Here is a 17,035-nt window from a genome sequence, read left to right on the forward strand (position 1 = left end):
TTAAACAATATGAGGTCAAAATTAAAATTCAAGATGGGCCGACGAAAATTTTACACATTTTCGTCATGGGTGTCATTTTCATGGTTATTGGGGTAGCTATTAACCAATATGAGGTCAAAACTAAAATCCAAGATGGCGCCGACGAAAATTTTACATATTTTCGTCATGGGTGTCATTTTCATGGTTATTTTGTTCTCTTACGCTTGAGTATGCTCAGGAATAGAACCCTTTCATTTTTCAGGGTCTGATTCGATGTGGTTTAATTGTTATTAAATAAACAAAAATAATAATTAATAAATAATTATTAAAAAAAAATTATGAGGCGTGCACTTTTGGATTTTCCAAACTATTTTTATATTTCCTTGTAGGTACCTTCTTACCATTACTATTACGTATTAAGTATTATTAGACTTATTTCCACCTGCGGCTTTGCGTGGAATTTATGGAAAAATAGAAAATTCATAGTTCACGACTACTATATTATGATTATTACGGTACAGACGATTTTATAACAAAATTATCACCGTCGCGTCGTCTATTTTCTAATACAAAAATAAATATTGTCACGCCGTGACGCCTAATGACGTCAGATGTTTTATTATAGACCGGGAGATACTGACACAAAATTTCGAGTCATTTGTAACAGGATGGCGGTTCTACAGGGGTCTTAGTACGCAATGACAAAAAGAAAAACGATGGTGTGAACACTGGTACCGGCGGCTTAGTCGCGTGGGCGTTAGTCGAACTCATTGGAAAAATAGCGAAGTCAAACGATTTGTAACACAAAACTTTTAGAATTTACCGATAGCCCATAAAAAAGAAGTAGGCGGTAGTGTCATGCCATACTTTTCCGGTGTGACTTACAGCCCGCCATACCGACGCGAATGTGTTGATTTAAAAAAAACAATTCAACCATTTGTACCAGGCTAACTTTTACACAGGTAACCATAGCCGTGCAGCCATTTACGAAAATCGCCATGCCATACTTTTCGGACGATTCCAAATGGTCGCCATACCGCCGAAAATCTGCAAATTTTTTTTTCGCCGAACCATTTGCCGGTACCAGCGTTCACACTATCGTTTTTCTTTTTGTCATTGCGTACTAAGACCCCTGTAGAACCGCCATCCTGTTACAAATGACTCGAAATTTTGTGTCAGTATCTCCCGGTCTATTAAGGCATTAGAGCTAATAAATCTTGGTAGGTTGGGTTTTATTGTGACTGGGAGGCGCCAGACATTGCCCTATATTCAATTTTATGTCACCAATTTTATCTGTATGTGAATTAAAGGTTAATTGAAACTGGCGAATTATTGTCGAAATTTGGAAAACTGTGGAGTACCTATGTAATTTCTTTATTTAGGGATTCAGATTTAATAAATAATATGCCTATATACGTAGATATAATTATAATGCGTCAGGTATGAGGAAACTGTTGATTCAAAGAGGTGTGAGTTTTTAAATAACTTATTTACATCCTATATATTTTACGAACAAAAATAAATTTGCATTGTAACATCAAATGCGATATTTTACGTATCATGATGATGAAGGAAACACTAAAATACAAACGACATGACGACTCGATGTAAAAATCATGTAAATTCTATTTAGGTACGAGTGCAGACTATAGTTAAATTTAAGATGTGAGAGAAAGAGGGAGGCATTACACTAATAGAATCAAAGCTGTTTTTAACACATAGCTTTTACTACATTTCATTTTTCATTGCTACGACTTATTCATACGAAGTAATATTTTTTTATATTCACTTTTACATAAATAACATTAACGTAAACAGTATAAAATAAAACAAAATAGACCACATAAAACATTTATTTACACTTTCACCGAGTGTTTACTCTCTCCTTCCTCCGTATCCTTCAACAGAGCCCCGGAGCCCCAGATCCGCCTGTTCTTAGTGTAGGGGATGATTCCAATACTGATTCCTGATATGACAAGCCATACTCCTCCCGCGTAGAAGGTTAGCTCCCAGCTTCCAGTGACGTCATAGAGGAGCCCTGGATAAAGCAATTTGCTAATGAGAGTCGCTTTCTCTGTCCCTATGTCCCTATGTCCCTATGTATGCTAAAATCTTTAAAACCACGCAACGGATGTTGATGCGGTTTTTTATAAGAGATAGAGTGGTTCAAGAGGAGGGTTTCAGTCTGTAATTTATTAGGTTTTAGACAAAGCGGGTGAAGCCACGGGTGGAAAGATAGTTTAAAGAATATAAATAAAATAGAATCTATGAAAGTTATTTAAATAGGTATAAAGAAATTGATTGCTGGATGCCTAAGTCCTTTGTGGGAGGCCCGCGTCCATGCAGTGGGAATATAATGGGCTGATGATGATGATGAATTGAATGCTATAAAAACTAAATATTAAACTTGTTACTAGATAAAGCAAGATGCATCTGATGATAAAACCAAATTTTATCATATCAAGAATAAGAGGAAAATGCACTATCTTGATAAAAATGTCATGTTGTTGATCTGTGGAAAGTGACTGTGGAATCTTTAGCTACTGAATTGATTTTATTAAAAACATCTATCTAACTTGAAAGATAGGATAGTTTATATCTCAGATACGATAAATAATAAGAATAGCAAGTATAATATGCATAAAATACAATAATAACGGAAGAATTTGAACTAAATTTCGTAGGTATAGATAGCGCTTTACCACGCTTTACATAATAAAATATGCCGATAGAATTAATCATAACAAAAATATCTTACCTCCAAGCGGCGGGCCAATCAAATGTCCAACACCCTGACTCAACAAAATAAAACCATATGCAATAGTGAAATAGTCTATTGGCATAAGTTCCATCAATATAGCAGGAGTGTAGGAATACGAGCTTGCGTAGGAAAGGCCGAAAATCGTGGAGATGACCACAAGGCCCCAATAATTCGTGATGAAGAGGGGATAAGCAGCCACGGAGATGCCGCAGACGATCAGACAAATGGCGTAGGTCTTTGTGACGTTGATCCAGGGTTGGTCGCCAGCCCAGCCAAGGCCGACCTGAATGAGACGTTATAAATATTTTGAATAAGTATATTGGGTCCATAATACCTACATAATTGAATTAAAAATGACGTCAGATGTATCATAACTATACGTAATATTATGAACGTGAAAGTATGTAGTGATGGATGGATGTAGACATATTATGTTTGGAAAACTTTTACGCAAAAACAGTTGATTAGAAGAAATTTTATATAGAGACTAGCGGTCCGCCCCGGCTTCGCCCGTGGTACATATGAAAAATAGATGTTGGCCGATTCTCAGACTTACCCGATATGCACAGAAAATTTCATGAGAATCGGTCCACCCGTTTCGGAGGAGTATGCAGACTAACATTGTGACACGAGAATTTTATATATAAGATAGGTTATAGTATACAGGGTGTCCCACTATTGGTATAGGTACTAAGCGCGAAGGACAAAATTACGTCAAAAATTTTTTGCTAATTTTTTTCCTGAAAATACATGTTTTCTGCTCTAGCTTTGCGCAGCCGGCATATTATACCGCTTCTCTATTGTGAGCATTTTGTCTATGAAAACATAATCTTAAACGATAGCTCACGTGCTGGTGGCAAAGTTGACGGGTTGTTTGTTATGGGTATACACATAGAATTTTAAGAATTCATCTATTTGAAAAAAAAATGCGTCTGGAATTTTATAAGTATTTTTTACGTACTCAGCATATGCAAAACTATAACTTCCTTTGAGCTTAGTATACCAACAGTGGGACACCCTGTAGATGAGCAAATAATATCTTTTTTACCCAGATACCACACGAGTGAACCGGTGCGCTCTAGCTAATTGAATATTACTTTTCTTTTCTACTTTTCTATTGAAAACAATTTAAAAAATAATCACACATTTCTTATATTTATGCATGTTATATAATTAATATGAATCATACAATTATACAAGGTTCTATTACAACAATAACAATAGTTCTGCACAAACAATGCCTTCAAACCTTCATCTAAATATATGTTGATAAGATAAGTTTCGTACTTATTTTCACATACAACTTAATCTTATAAGATGCTGTTATCATCATGGAAAAACAAATTAAGTAGTTCTCGAAGACGGTGAGATTACACATAATATAGATCGTAACAAATGGATACATATCATAAGAGATAAATAATATAATAAGTTTCACTCCGACTTCAAAAAAGGTGGAAGATCTTTCCACTGGATGAACCGATTTTGATATTTCTTTTTTGTTTGAATGCTAAAAGCTGTTAGCTTTAGTTCTGACAATTTGCACGAATCCAGAATTTTTGTTGGGAAATCTATACTAATTACTAATATTATAAAGCTGAAGTTTGTTTGTTTGTTTGTTTGTTTGAACGCGCTAATCTCGGGAACTACTGGTCCAATTTGAAAAATTCTTTCGGTGTTAGATAGCCCATTTATCGAGGAAGGTTATAGGCTATATATCATCACGCTACGACCAACAGGGGTGGAGCCACGGGGGTGAAACCGCGCGGAGCGGCTAGTAATTAATAAACTTACGATTCCAACACCGCTGGCTATCCCAATAATGCTTATCATCATAGCTCCACCTTCCATGTCCACTGTCGTCATATAGGACTTCAAGAAGAAGTAAGGAATAATCGCCCAGACGAACAAAATGAGAGAGCCAATGTTGAACATTATGAAATGGAACTCCACGAACATTCTCATGTCAAACGTCGATTTGATGGTATCCAGCACTCTGTCGTACCATTTCTGAAAGAAAAAACATGTTTAATTTTCGTTCGATAGAAAAAAAAAATCTTGAATATATTGGCATTGATAACTAATGTTGAATATTTACCCTTTCATCATCCGAATAATAAGAATATATGGACCACGATGAATTTTTATATATATCAGGCAATGACGACGCCCTAAGCTTGTACCTAGGTATATTCATCATGGCACCTCGATGCATAATTGTACTTTTCATTAGGGGCATATCTCGTAAGTAGTGATGGTCAGTATAGATCTGCCTGGACAACCAACTTGCTGTAGTCGGTACTTGTCTCAGTTGCTCCTTATGATGTGCATGTTTAATTTCTGGTTTTAAATGACTATGATCTTTCCCATGATGGGTAGATGACATTTTCGTTTCAGATCTAGAATTATGCTTAAGCGTATGAGAATCTTCTTGAGGTTTAGCCTTATCAGCGCTATCGGTGACGTCAGTTGATTTCTTAGTTTTACTAGCATCTTCTGGCTGTTTCGGTCTCTTAGCTATTACAGTGACTTTCATAGTGGCTGGTTCAGGTAAATTTGATGTATCAACATTATCAACGTGGAGATTTACTTCAGAACGGCGACGGGTGATTAAGTGCGGATAGTTTTGTAGAATTATGTTGTAAAGACGTTTATTGCTCATCAGCTTCTCTATAACCTCTGTTGGTACCTGTGAAATAATTTTAAATATTAAATTAAGCTATTAACACTCACTGACTAGTTAGAAATTAAATAATAATAATAACATGTAAAAAATTTGAAATTAAATCGTAGGAAAATAAAAGTTTACCTCGTCATGCCTTTGTATGAATGTAGGTAGTTGTATAGCAGAATGCGTTCGTTTGCGAGATTGTTCCGCATTCATTTGTGTTGTAGCTTCCAATTGTTCTGCTTCAGCTAAAGTAGTAGTAAGCGTTGCTAAAATATATTCCGGGCTTTGACCACTTTTCAATAAATCATTCAATTCATCAGCACTCAAAAAAGCAGATTCTCCTCCTAATGATTTTGACGAAATAGACCCAGCACTTGAAGTTCTTCTCGATCTTTGTGACTTAGCTTGTTTCCTCTCACGCGCTTCTTTTATTATTAACCAATCTGGATCTCTCATTAGAGCGCCACAAACGCACATATTCAATATAGTTCCAGCTAAAAGTACTAGAGTATTTCTCCAATCATATAACTCAATGAAGAAATTAGTTAGGGGCGAGTATATAAGGGTACCAAAACCGATACCACACGAGGCCAACGATACGGCAAGAGTCCGTCTTTTGTCGAACCAAAAAGCGACAGAGACGACGGAAGTGACATACAAAATACCCATGGCAAGACCGCTCAATGTTCCTAATGTAAAGCACAACATAACAATTGAATCACTAATAGCAGCAAGTAGGAATCCGATCGTTGATAATACTCCAGCTATCATAGTCATCGTTCTGCATCCATATCTATCAACTAACGCACTCATAATAGGTCCAGAAATAAGTGGAATAGAAATAAATAAGCTTCCTATCAATGAGGTTTTCGACTGGGATGCTTCGAAGTAGTTGGTGAATTCCTCGTGTAGAATACCAAAGGAATACGCAAGGCCGTCAGCACAGGCTGAGACAAGGAAAGCGGCGAATACCACGACCCATCCCCAGCCACCATCAGGAATTGGCGGCAGTTTATTTTCATCAGTCTCGTGTGAATAAATACTATCATCATCTAAACCTTCGAACTTCACCCTTTCCACGGGAGGTGAACCTTCATTAAGGTAATGGGCTACGATTTCGTTGTTCTCTTTTGATTTCAATGAATTAATTTTGTCTATATCATGTTTTAGATCGTTGCCGTTTTCGATGTGCGCCTCGCCGTTGGGTTTGTACGATTCATTTCCAACCATTCTTTGCTTATCTCTTAACGTGGTATCTCTTGTTCATAAAGATCTGAAACAAAGTATTAATAATATAGAAAAATTGTTCCATTTCAGTCTAAAATAAAATTCTAAATATTATAATATTATGTTTAGGATAAAAAATGGGACTTCTTAGTTTTTTTTTCTAACACTACTGCAGCTATTGGCCAATCGCCAAAGATAGACCTAAGATGTAGGTTAAAATAATAGAATGACAAATAATATTAATAATTCATAACAATATATTCCAAACATAATCTCTACTATTTATATAAATTTTATTGTGCTGTGTGTTCGTTACCAACTACTCCGAAATGGATTTTTATGAAATTTTTGTAAGCATCGGTGATCGGATAGTTCTGAGAATCGGCAAACATATATTTTTTAAATAGTTCTAAATATTAACGGTAAGGAAGAACAATGATTCGGTCAGCTAGTAACTAATTCCTAAATATATAATACAATTCTAATCACGAACGAAATTATAATTAAGATTTCAATGAAAAATAAACATCTCTAACAATTCCGAGTTCTTAGAAAGATTAACATCAAAGAGTATCGTTAGCAAAATTAATCCGTTTGCCTTTAACAGACTAATAACAGAATCATTTAATATAGGCCATTTCAATTAGCTACAATAGAACCGCTCGTTATGATACCATAAATAAAAACATGTGAACAATATATTTACAAATAAATACAATAGTTGAGTCTGCGAGAACAATATATATATTCAAAATAAATACAAATATAAATTTATAAAGAATAGAAAAAATTCGATCACGAGGCGGGACTCGATCGAATTTTTTCTATTCTTTATAAATTTATAAAGCATTTGAATGCCATAAAACCAAAAATATCAATTTCAACAAATAAATACAATTTTAGAGTCAGCAATATAAAAATATTATAATAGTGTGCTTATTACGAACATATACAGAGGCGATAGACATAGGTATATTTTGTGGTTTTCCTATATTACGAAACAAGTGAATGTGGTTAATTTTATATTCTAAAAACAATGAAAGACTGCTGCGTTAGGAGGATTCACATTCTAAGATTCACATATTGTTGATTGTTTGATTCGCGAATTTTATTGTCAGCTAGCTATCCGCCCGCGGCTTCGCCCGCTTTGTCTAAAACATAATAAATTATATACTAAAACCTTCCTCTTGAATCACTCTATCTATTAAAATAACCGCATCAAAATCCGTTGAGTAGTTTTAAAGATTTAAGCATACATAGGGACAGAGAAAGCGACTTTGTTTTATACTATGTAGTGATGTAATAAATACTTGAAAGAAAAGAAATAGAAATAGTTAGATATATAGTTCTTAGAAGAAAGATCATACCTAATATAATATTATTTTGAAATTTCCAATAAGAAAGTCGTCTTAAGTTTTTTTGTTGGATATGTTAAGACAAACTAGATTAGGAGAATTCAATATAAAATTACATTTTTAATAAAAAAAAATGTATCTGCTCGTGAGGAACCGAAGCGTGCAACTAGTATTGAATAAAATCGTAAATAACGACTAATATCGAGTTTATTTACCTCAATCATCTGTAAATGGTAATTACTAATTAATATTATTTTATAACCAGCTGTGCCCTGCGGTTATACCCGCATTACTCCGCTCCTGTTGGTCTTAGCGTGATGAATTAATATAGCCTATAGTCTTCCTCGATAAATGGGCTATCTAACATCGAAAGAATTTTTCAAATCGGACCAGTAGTTGCTGAGATTAGCGCGTTCAAACAAACAAACAAACTCTTCAGCTTTAGTATAGAGTACATATAGACTAATATCGAGTTTATTTACCTCAATCATATGTGTACGGTAAATGGTAATTAATATTATGTACCTATAATATCTCGCTTATTTCTAAACGGATGTTTGATAATGTTATGCAGAAATATTGATGTTGGCCAGCTGTTTACGATAGTGGATCAATAACTCTGCCTATTAATTATAAATCAATGTGTGCGTGTATGTTTGTTTGTAAATTATCTTCTCTTTTGCATTAAATATCTGAGATGAATTTTAGCAAAGATGTAGATAAATAGCTGAATTTTTAGGGTTTAAGGAATTGGGGTGTCATTTATTAACTTCTATACTATAGGTACTAATATTATAAAGCTGAAGAGTTTGTTTGTTTGTTTGAACGCGATAATCTCAGGAACTACTGGTCCAATTTGATAAATTCTTACGGTGTTAGATAGCCCATTTATCGACGAAGGCTATAGGCTATATAGGCCTATCATCACGCTAAGATCAATAGGAGCGGAGTTGTCATAAAACTAAAGTGAAAAAATAATTCTCATCGCATGAGGTAAAAGATCGAATTATTTTAAAATGGCAGAAGTCTAGTCAATCTCTAATAAATCCACTTCTAAAAATAGACATCACTTATTAGACCTTATTAGTCTAGGAACTATGGAAAGACTCCATTGATCTACAACTTACATGACTCATGTCTCATGGAATCATGGATGAAGTTATTAGTTGTGTCCACAATTTAGCGCTATCTTTGATCAATTAATACAAGTGAGATGGAGACGATGTTTCGGCTAATTGACGACCCGAATTATATGATAAAAAAGAAGAGAATATTAATATTATTAGCGTCTTTCAATTATTTAAAAATTCTTATCAATTAATGATTATCATTTTTCGGCATTGAATTTGCATTATTTTACGTTACCCACATAATTATGTATAAGTTTTTCTTCTCTTTTCTTTTATTTTTACTTAAGAGGAGTTAGGCGGTCAGCGAAAATTCAGATTTCATAGCCCGTGAGGGGGTCCGCTTTTAGTATGGAATCAACGTGCTCGAAACTAAAAATCGTAAGCGCCATTCACATTTTTTCAAAAAGTGAATGAAAATATTTAGTATTTTCTAAATCTAAAACAGTTACGAAATCGAGAAGGTAAATATCTAGATGTATTTGTGATTTCATACGAATTATTATCGTAAATTTTGATGGAATTGCATTTTTCTTAGCCATATTTTTATTCTTCTCTAATTTGAGTAAATATTACATTTTGTGTTGGATGATTCATAAAATTTCCTACAGATAATGTCTGGATAAAGTGTTTTACAAGTATCTGTTTCATATCTCGTAGAATGGTTCTTTGTCTCGATTTTCCGTCTGGCCAATAATGAATGATTGCTTCAGCAAAATAAAATAAAGACCAAGAGAAACTATCATAAGCAGTTATCCACAGCAGTTATCACTACATAGTATAAAACAAAGTTGCTTTCTCTGTCCCTATGTCCCTTTGTAATTTTGTATGCTTAAATCTTTAAAACTACGCAACGTATTTTGATGCGGTTTTTTTTCATAGATAAAGTGATTCAAGAGGAAGGTTTTAGTATATAATTTATCAGGTTTTAGACAAAGCGGGCGAAGCCGCGGGCTGTAGGTAAGCTAGTTAAATATATATCTGCTGTTATTTTTATTCGTGAACACTGATGAAAGTGTGTTTTTTTAATTATGGTTTTTTATGAATAAATAAACTATTACAATAAGCTTTAATATTTTATAATTTAACACTTGCAAAAACTATTTTTTGCACGTACCTACCTATACATTTAGCACAGATATAGGTACCTAGTTTATAGTCACATAGATTATACCTACTTACATAATATTGAGAACTAGAAGTCTGTAATCTTATACAGGGTGTAATCGTTAAGTGTGCACAAGCGATTATTCCGTAACTATTGCAGATATCAAAAAACTTTAAACTGATATCGAAAGTACTTAACCTAATGAGTAAAATGGCCATAATAAATTTTTAAAAATAAAACGAGAAATAACCAAAAATGTTACATTAAACGCTCCCATACAATTTATTTCCCATACATTTTGTATTCATAGTAGATTTTCGAAGTGACGTCCTTATTGTGCAATACAATGAGGAGGTCTATTTACAGTTTCTAAATGAACTTCCCTCCAAATTTGCGAAGTAATTAAAGCAGAAAACCAAAAAAACAAAAAAAAAAGCTAAAATCTTTCATATTAAATGTATAGGTTGATCCAAAAGTAATGATAATTGGGTATTTCCTGTGCACATAAAAATATAAAATAAATGTTTTATGCTTGCTCATGTAATCACTAAGTTATCACAAAAAAATTATATCTACAGGCCACGTTTCCAAGTATTAACATTAATTTTAATGTGAACAGTGCGAGCCAGAATGTTTCCCGACGAAAAGAAGAAACAACGATTCGACATTTTAAGAGGGTGAATTTCTAAATTTTTAATGAGATCAGGATAATTTTTTGTCACGATTTGTGACCATGGGCGTTACCTGGGTTCACCATGTTTATGCTGAAACCAAGAAACAATCAATGGCCTGGATGCGAGCTTCCAAAGTGACGGTGAAGATTTTCAAAGTGAAAATTAGTGGGATAGATTAAAACCGTAGTTTTTTGGGACGCTGAAGAAATGTGGAATATTTTAAGAAGGTAGCCACTACTACACAGGGCTCTTACTACACAGACCAAATTAAAAGATTGCGGGTAGGTTAGTAAGAAAAAGAGACATGGCAAACTTCGGTCTTGAATGTTGGTTCACCAAGACAACGCACCAGATCACAAAGCGTCAGTTGCGATGGCTGCCAATCAAAAATCGGCATTGAAAATGCTTGAACACCCACCCTGTTTGTAAGATCTAGCTCCTAGTTAATTCTATCTCTTACCTCGGCACAAGAAACACCGTCGATACAAGAAATTTTAAGACGACAGCGAAGTGATGGCCGATTTTGAGGGGTTTTTGTAGATGAAGTCAAAGTTTTTTTTTCTAAGTTAAGGAAAAAAAATATCGAAGTATATTATCTAGTTAGAAGACTATCTAGAGAAATACATAATTATTTTAACTGTAATGACCTTGTTTAATATTGATTATCATTACTTTTGGATCAACCCATGTACATGGGATATTCATATCTCATACTAAATGTATGGGAGGGTTTAAAGTTAATTTTTTAGATATTTCTCGTATTATTTTTAAAAAATTATTATGGCCATTTTACTCATTAGGTTAAGTACTTTCGATATCAGTTTAAAGTTTTTTGATATCTGTAATAGTTACGGAATAATCGCCTGTGCACACTTAACGATTACACCATGTATATAAAATTCTCGTGTCACAATGTTAGTCTGCATACTCCTCCGAAACGGGTGGACCGATTCTCATGAAATTTTCTGTGCATATCGGGTAAATCTGAGAATCGGCCAACATCTATTTTTCATATGTACCACGGGCGAAGCCGGGGCGGACCGCTAGTAACATAATATTACTTATAGGTAGAATATTAATATTAATTCTTATGCAAGAATGAGGAATCAAACCAACAAAGTCAAACTATGAAGATACAATAACAATTATTTTAGGGCTGATTTCAATCCTTGGTTAATACTTATTCGTCGAATAACGTATTAAACTACCATTTCAAAAATGTATTCTTTTCCTGTATTGCCAGTTTACGGGTGACATTTTAATGTTATCGTGTAATACTTTATTGGGCGAATAAGTTTTAACCATGTATTGAAAAATCGGCCCTTAATCTAAAATGTATTATGTAAGAGCTACCAATTTTCTAAACAAAACACACTAAATTAAACTCTCTGTCTGTTTACAGATTTCTTTGTTTACATATTAAGAAAAAAACACGTCGATATTTCCCGCGTGGCGTTTGTTACACTGCAGACAATTATCTCCCAGTTTATTTACGAACTTCTTAATATAGATTCAGTTGAGAAATTAAGAACAGTTTTCAGATCTTTTTAGTTTTTTATACACAAGATTATCCTTGGTTTGCAAGCGTGTAATTTATGCTAAAAGACGAGGCCATAACTTTTTTGCAAATTAGAATAGGTACCGTCAAACCCGTATTAAACTCAATCAAAAAAGTTTCCACTGTCAATAAAAAAAATTGCTGCAACAAATTGCTTTTTTCGTCACTTTCTTTGATAACTACCAAATATCTACCGATGATGATGTAAAAAAAGCTAAGTAAGTACTTAGTTCTAAGAACTTAGACCATTTTGAATGAATAAAATAAATACACAACAAAAAATCTAAATAATTAGGTACCTATTCAATTTCTCATTTCTAAATACTATGATGTGTTAAATGCGTCATGTTAATTAATAAAAATCTTGATAGTTTCGTGTTTTGTCACTAAAATAGACATTTTTATTATTTATTACTTATTGTCACATAGCATATAACTACGTAAACGCTAGAGAAAATGTGTCTTATTTGCAATAAAATAAATTTTCACCGATTCTATTGTTTGTTAATTAAAACTAACATAGCGCGTCGTTTACTAGACTAATAAAAAACAACAATACACCCTAAGTACATACAAAATCTATTTTGTTTAAACCAGTTTCTTACCTACAATCCACATATTATCAAATTTTTTAATCTCGAATTTGCAGTATATTATGTAGATGAACAAAAACACGTTTTTTCAAAACAAAAACTTATGAAAAAGTAATAGGTCTCTATCTCTATCGCTGTAGCAAAGGAAATTTTTAGCAATACCTAGGTAGAAATTCAGAGACAAGAAACTCTACAAAAAGAATCTATTTCATTCCCTTTACCTATTATACCTACCTACAGCCACAGAAACGCTACTATAGCCTTTTTTGTAATCAACCAACATCAACATTTATTAATATTTACGTTTATGTCAAACATAATTGTATTATTAACTGTTCTACCACACGCGATTCCGCCGTGTGTTTCAACTGTCTTGAGAGAATACATTTTTGTCCAAAAATACTTTTATATAGGTCAGTAACACTTGAAAACGCAACTGTACGCGTATTAGAAGTAATTTAAGCGGATAATTATTATATCCAGTAGCAATAATTCAATTAAAAATAAAACAGATGACTATACCTAAAGTAATTTATTATCTATGCTAATATTATAAAGCTGCAGAGTTTGTTTGAACGCGCCAATCACAGGAAATACTGGTCCGATTTGAAAAATTATTTCGGTGTTCGATAGCTTATTTTATCGAGTAAACACTGCGGGTAAAACCGCGGAGCACAGCTAGTTTAAGTACCAGATACATCTTACTTTCTTAGTTCGATATTGTATAGTGAAATTTGTTTCAATGCTTTGTTAAAATTAATAGACATATAAAATTATGAAGAGAATTTATTAGGCAGGAGTCACTTGAGTAGTCTACATAAAAAATTACCTACAGATGTTTTGAACAAAATGTTGAGAACGCGATCTATTTATTTATGTAAACTATACTTTTCTTTTAGTAGGTTTTTTACTCAGAGGAATAAACCTATAGAGTTCTTATATTGAGACAGAACAAAATACATATTTTCTAATCTACTTACTCTTAGTCAATAACAGCATAAGTCAGATTGAGATAGCGATAGAGTATCTGCACTGTCTTCAAACGTAGCTCGCCGGCAGTCAGTTTGTTTTCCAACCAGCTGGTGGGCTCAGTGCGTCAATTGTTTTTAACGAAATATTTAGAAAATATAAAGTGTATAGTGTTTCTTTTTATTTGTCAGTGTGCTAAAATGACTATTGTATGTTTAGCTACCGGCTATTACTAGTCGAATGGGAGTTTTGGATGAAAACAATGAAAAAATATCTTTCCATCGGTAAGTGATTTTCAGCAAATTGATAAATATTTATGTTCTAACCCTATTTGAAGGTTATATCAAGCGCTTTTTTATAAGTTTATGTTGTAACTGTAACATTTACACACTTTATGGGGTTGTGGAATACAAAAGAATTAAATAATTTTTAAAAAATGTCACAATATTATCAAGTTTGGCATTTTGTTTACCACCGTAGTGTTGTAACACATCTAGCGTATATTATCGATTTATGACAAAAAATCTATTTCATATTAACGTTGATTTATTTATTTTGTTTCTTATATCAGATTTATATGTAGTTGTTGTAGCAAATAATTGATGTATATTTTCTACAGCAGGAAAATAAAAAATACCACGTGGTTGTTTTATTTTACTTATCTGTTTAGTTTGTTGTTTCTCTTTTAGATTATTAATAAATTCATTTTGTTTTAGATTTCCAGAGCTAAATAAGAAATGGGTATAAAACATGAGACGTGTAGATTGGACGCCGTCGAAATTTGCTAGATTGTGTTCACTGCATTTCGAGCCTGCGTGTTATCAAGATGGATACTCTAGAAGAATTGTGCAATCTTACGCTTACGTTTTTTTTTGTTCCTTTAGATAATAAATACATTTGTGTGTGAGTGAATTTTTATTTGGAATTTTTTTTACACATTTACTATAAATGTGTAACTATGTGAAAATTAAACGGTTGATTAAATGACAGTTCTCATAGATGAGAAACTACTATTGAAATACATACTTAATTGCGTTTTCAAAGAAAAACCCGCATAGTTCCCATTCCTGTGGGATTTACGGGATCAAAAGTAATTTTTCCAAATTTCATTGTAATCGGTTTAGTAGTATTCGCGTGAAAGAGTAACAAACATCCATCCTCACAAACTTTCGCTTTATTAGTAGGATGTAAGGAAAATGTTTTCTTTAAAACTGTCCTTTTATGAACTTGTTAAAATTCATGCTGACTGTGCCTTTCTCCTCACTCCTTTAACTTTATTGATCTTTATTTTAAATTATGTAGTTATATTTCAAGTTTTAAAATTTATTTTAAAATATACTAGCTTTCCGCCCGCGTTTTTAAAGAAAATCCCGCACAGTTCCCGTTCACGTGGGATTTCCGGTATAAAACCTATCCTATGTGTGTATGTACAAAATTTCATTGTAATCGGTTCAGCAGTGAAAGAGAAAGTTATCCATTCTCGCATAATTTCGCATTTATTATATTCGTAGGATTAAACAAATAATGTATTCAACTGAAATTTATGATTAATTTTGTTTTTTTTTATTATTTATTATTTCACGAAACCGTAAATGCAAAATGCATTCACGATTTTATCGATTGAAGCACATCCCATCACTATCACCTTCTATCTATCTAAATACGTACCTATAGTAAAAATGGTGCCATGACTATGTTGAAACGTAGCTTGTAGTCTATAGCTATCTCATTCTTTCTTACGACGTTTTCTTTAGATAGAAAGAAACAAATATATGTAAATTGTATACGCTCGATACAAGTACTCTATAGGTTTATTCCTCTGAGGTTTTTTACATAAACTAAAAACTCTATCTATTTTAAAAATTCAGTTAGGCTGCTGTTTTTATTATTTTAGTTACCTATATTATGTAGTTATTGATAGTTTTTTTCGTTAAAAAAGTGAAATATTATGTAAGTAGTAACAATTAACATTGACCCGAGGTTACTCGTATCGAAATTTGATTCTGATAATTTTTATACCTAATTTGTTTTGCCTCATTTTACTTAGGTAGGTACATAATTATAAATTATTAAATCAAATTATTTATTCGACTGTTACTCAAAAGGCGAACTTAAAAGTCAATTAAAGTCTTCGAGAAATAGAGAGACCAACAATTATTATTTTATTTTTACCACAATATATTCTAAAAACCGCAACATAATAAATATGTACCAAGTACCAACTAAGTACCTACAGAATTTTTGAAAATAAATAAAGTTTACTTACTGATATATCCATAAAACATCACAAACATTATAATGTATAAATATTAATTTTAATAAGAATTATTCTACTAAAACATAATTTATTAAAATTCAATAGATAATTTAAGTTATGAATAATGAAATTGTTTTAAAACGCGTAAGAATCGCTCTAATAACAATGGTGGTCAGTCAGTCATAACAAAAGTTTTATCAATGAGTCATTGTTCTAATTATACCATAGCCAATGAAAAATGTCATGTTTTGTCATATTTCAGTCACTACTGCTCGCCGACAAAAAAAATAAAACCGCGCGCATTTTAAAATTGGAATTTCACATTTCAAAGCGTTCTAAAATTGAATTATAAATCACTCACCACGCGAAGTAAATAAGTTATCATATGCACTACAAAGGTTTTATATGAATTGTAAATATTGATCACACGCTGACCCTGCGTCTATTTGCTTTGGAGTCTGTGTGTGTACTAACGGAAAACATCATCATCTTATATACAGTTGCTGAATTTGGATTCTGTGTAGGGTGACTATGCTGTCTGATAACATGAAAACTTTTGGCACGCACTTTTTAAATTTAAATACCTACCATTTTTCATGAACCCCTATTTTATTCTGTTAAAAAAAACACTCGCAACTCATTATTTACCTTCGAATAGGTACTTGAATGAGTCTAAATAATTATGTAAGTTCTATATACTGTTTATTAAATTATGAATACAAATCAATCGTCCTGGCTGCTGGCAATGCTTGTTGT

The 17,035-nt window shown here is 32.7% G+C and overlaps 1 protein-coding gene and 1 long non-coding RNA gene across 3 annotated transcripts; one reads left to right on the forward strand and one right to left on the reverse strand.

Moving 5' to 3' along the window:
• Positions 1 to 1,817: 1,817 nt before the first annotated feature.
• Positions 1,818 to 16,741, reverse strand: LOC149479726 (uncharacterized). 2 transcript variants are annotated; one of them, XM_089707506.1, is made up of 6 exons: positions 16,641 to 16,741; positions 5,550 to 6,684; positions 4,839 to 5,429; positions 4,535 to 4,750; positions 2,738 to 3,023; positions 1,818 to 2,017 (listed from the first exon to the last, which is right to left on the reverse strand). In XM_089707506.1, the coding sequence occupies exons 2-6, from the start codon at positions 6,639 to 6,641 to the stop codon at positions 1,836 to 1,838; spliced, it is 2,367 nt and encodes a 788-aa protein (XP_089563632.1). In that variant the 5' UTR covers positions 6,642 to 6,684; positions 16,641 to 16,741; the 3' UTR covers positions 1,818 to 1,835. The 2 variants fall into 2 exon arrangements, with proteins under 2 accessions (XP_089563632.1, XP_089563634.1); XM_089707508.1 differs by lacking the exon at positions 16,641 to 16,741 and adding an exon at positions 16,289 to 16,415.
• On the forward strand, positions 14,161 to 14,929 carry LOC149479727 (uncharacterized). The gene is made up of 2 exons (XR_016317147.1): positions 14,161 to 14,306; positions 14,739 to 14,929. It is a non-coding gene; the product is annotated as an uncharacterized LOC149479727 (long non-coding RNA).
• Positions 16,742 to 17,035: the final 294 nt, after the last annotated feature.

This window comes from Colias philodice, chromosome 19, assembly GCF_061535455.1.
Source record: "Colias philodice isolate Cphi_HAF_F1 chromosome 19, ilColPhil1 Martin Lab GWU primary, whole genome shotgun sequence".
Taxonomy (NCBI): domain Eukaryota; kingdom Metazoa; phylum Arthropoda; class Insecta; order Lepidoptera; family Pieridae; genus Colias; species Colias philodice.

Excerpts from the sequence above, each read along its gene's own strand:
- LOC149479726 (XM_089707506.1), bottom strand. The coding sequence starts at position 6,641 with ATGGTTGGAAATGAATCGTACAAACCCAACGGCGAGGCGCACATCGAA. Across the intron at positions 5,430-5,549 it reads TCATACAAAGGCATGACGAG|GTACCAACAGAGGTTATAGA; the intron begins GTAAACTTTTAT and ends ATTATTTCACAG. Across the intron at positions 3,024-4,534 it reads TAGCCAGCGGTGTTGGAATC|GTCGGCCTTGGCTGGGCTGG; the intron begins GTAAGTTTATTA and ends CGTCTCATTCAG.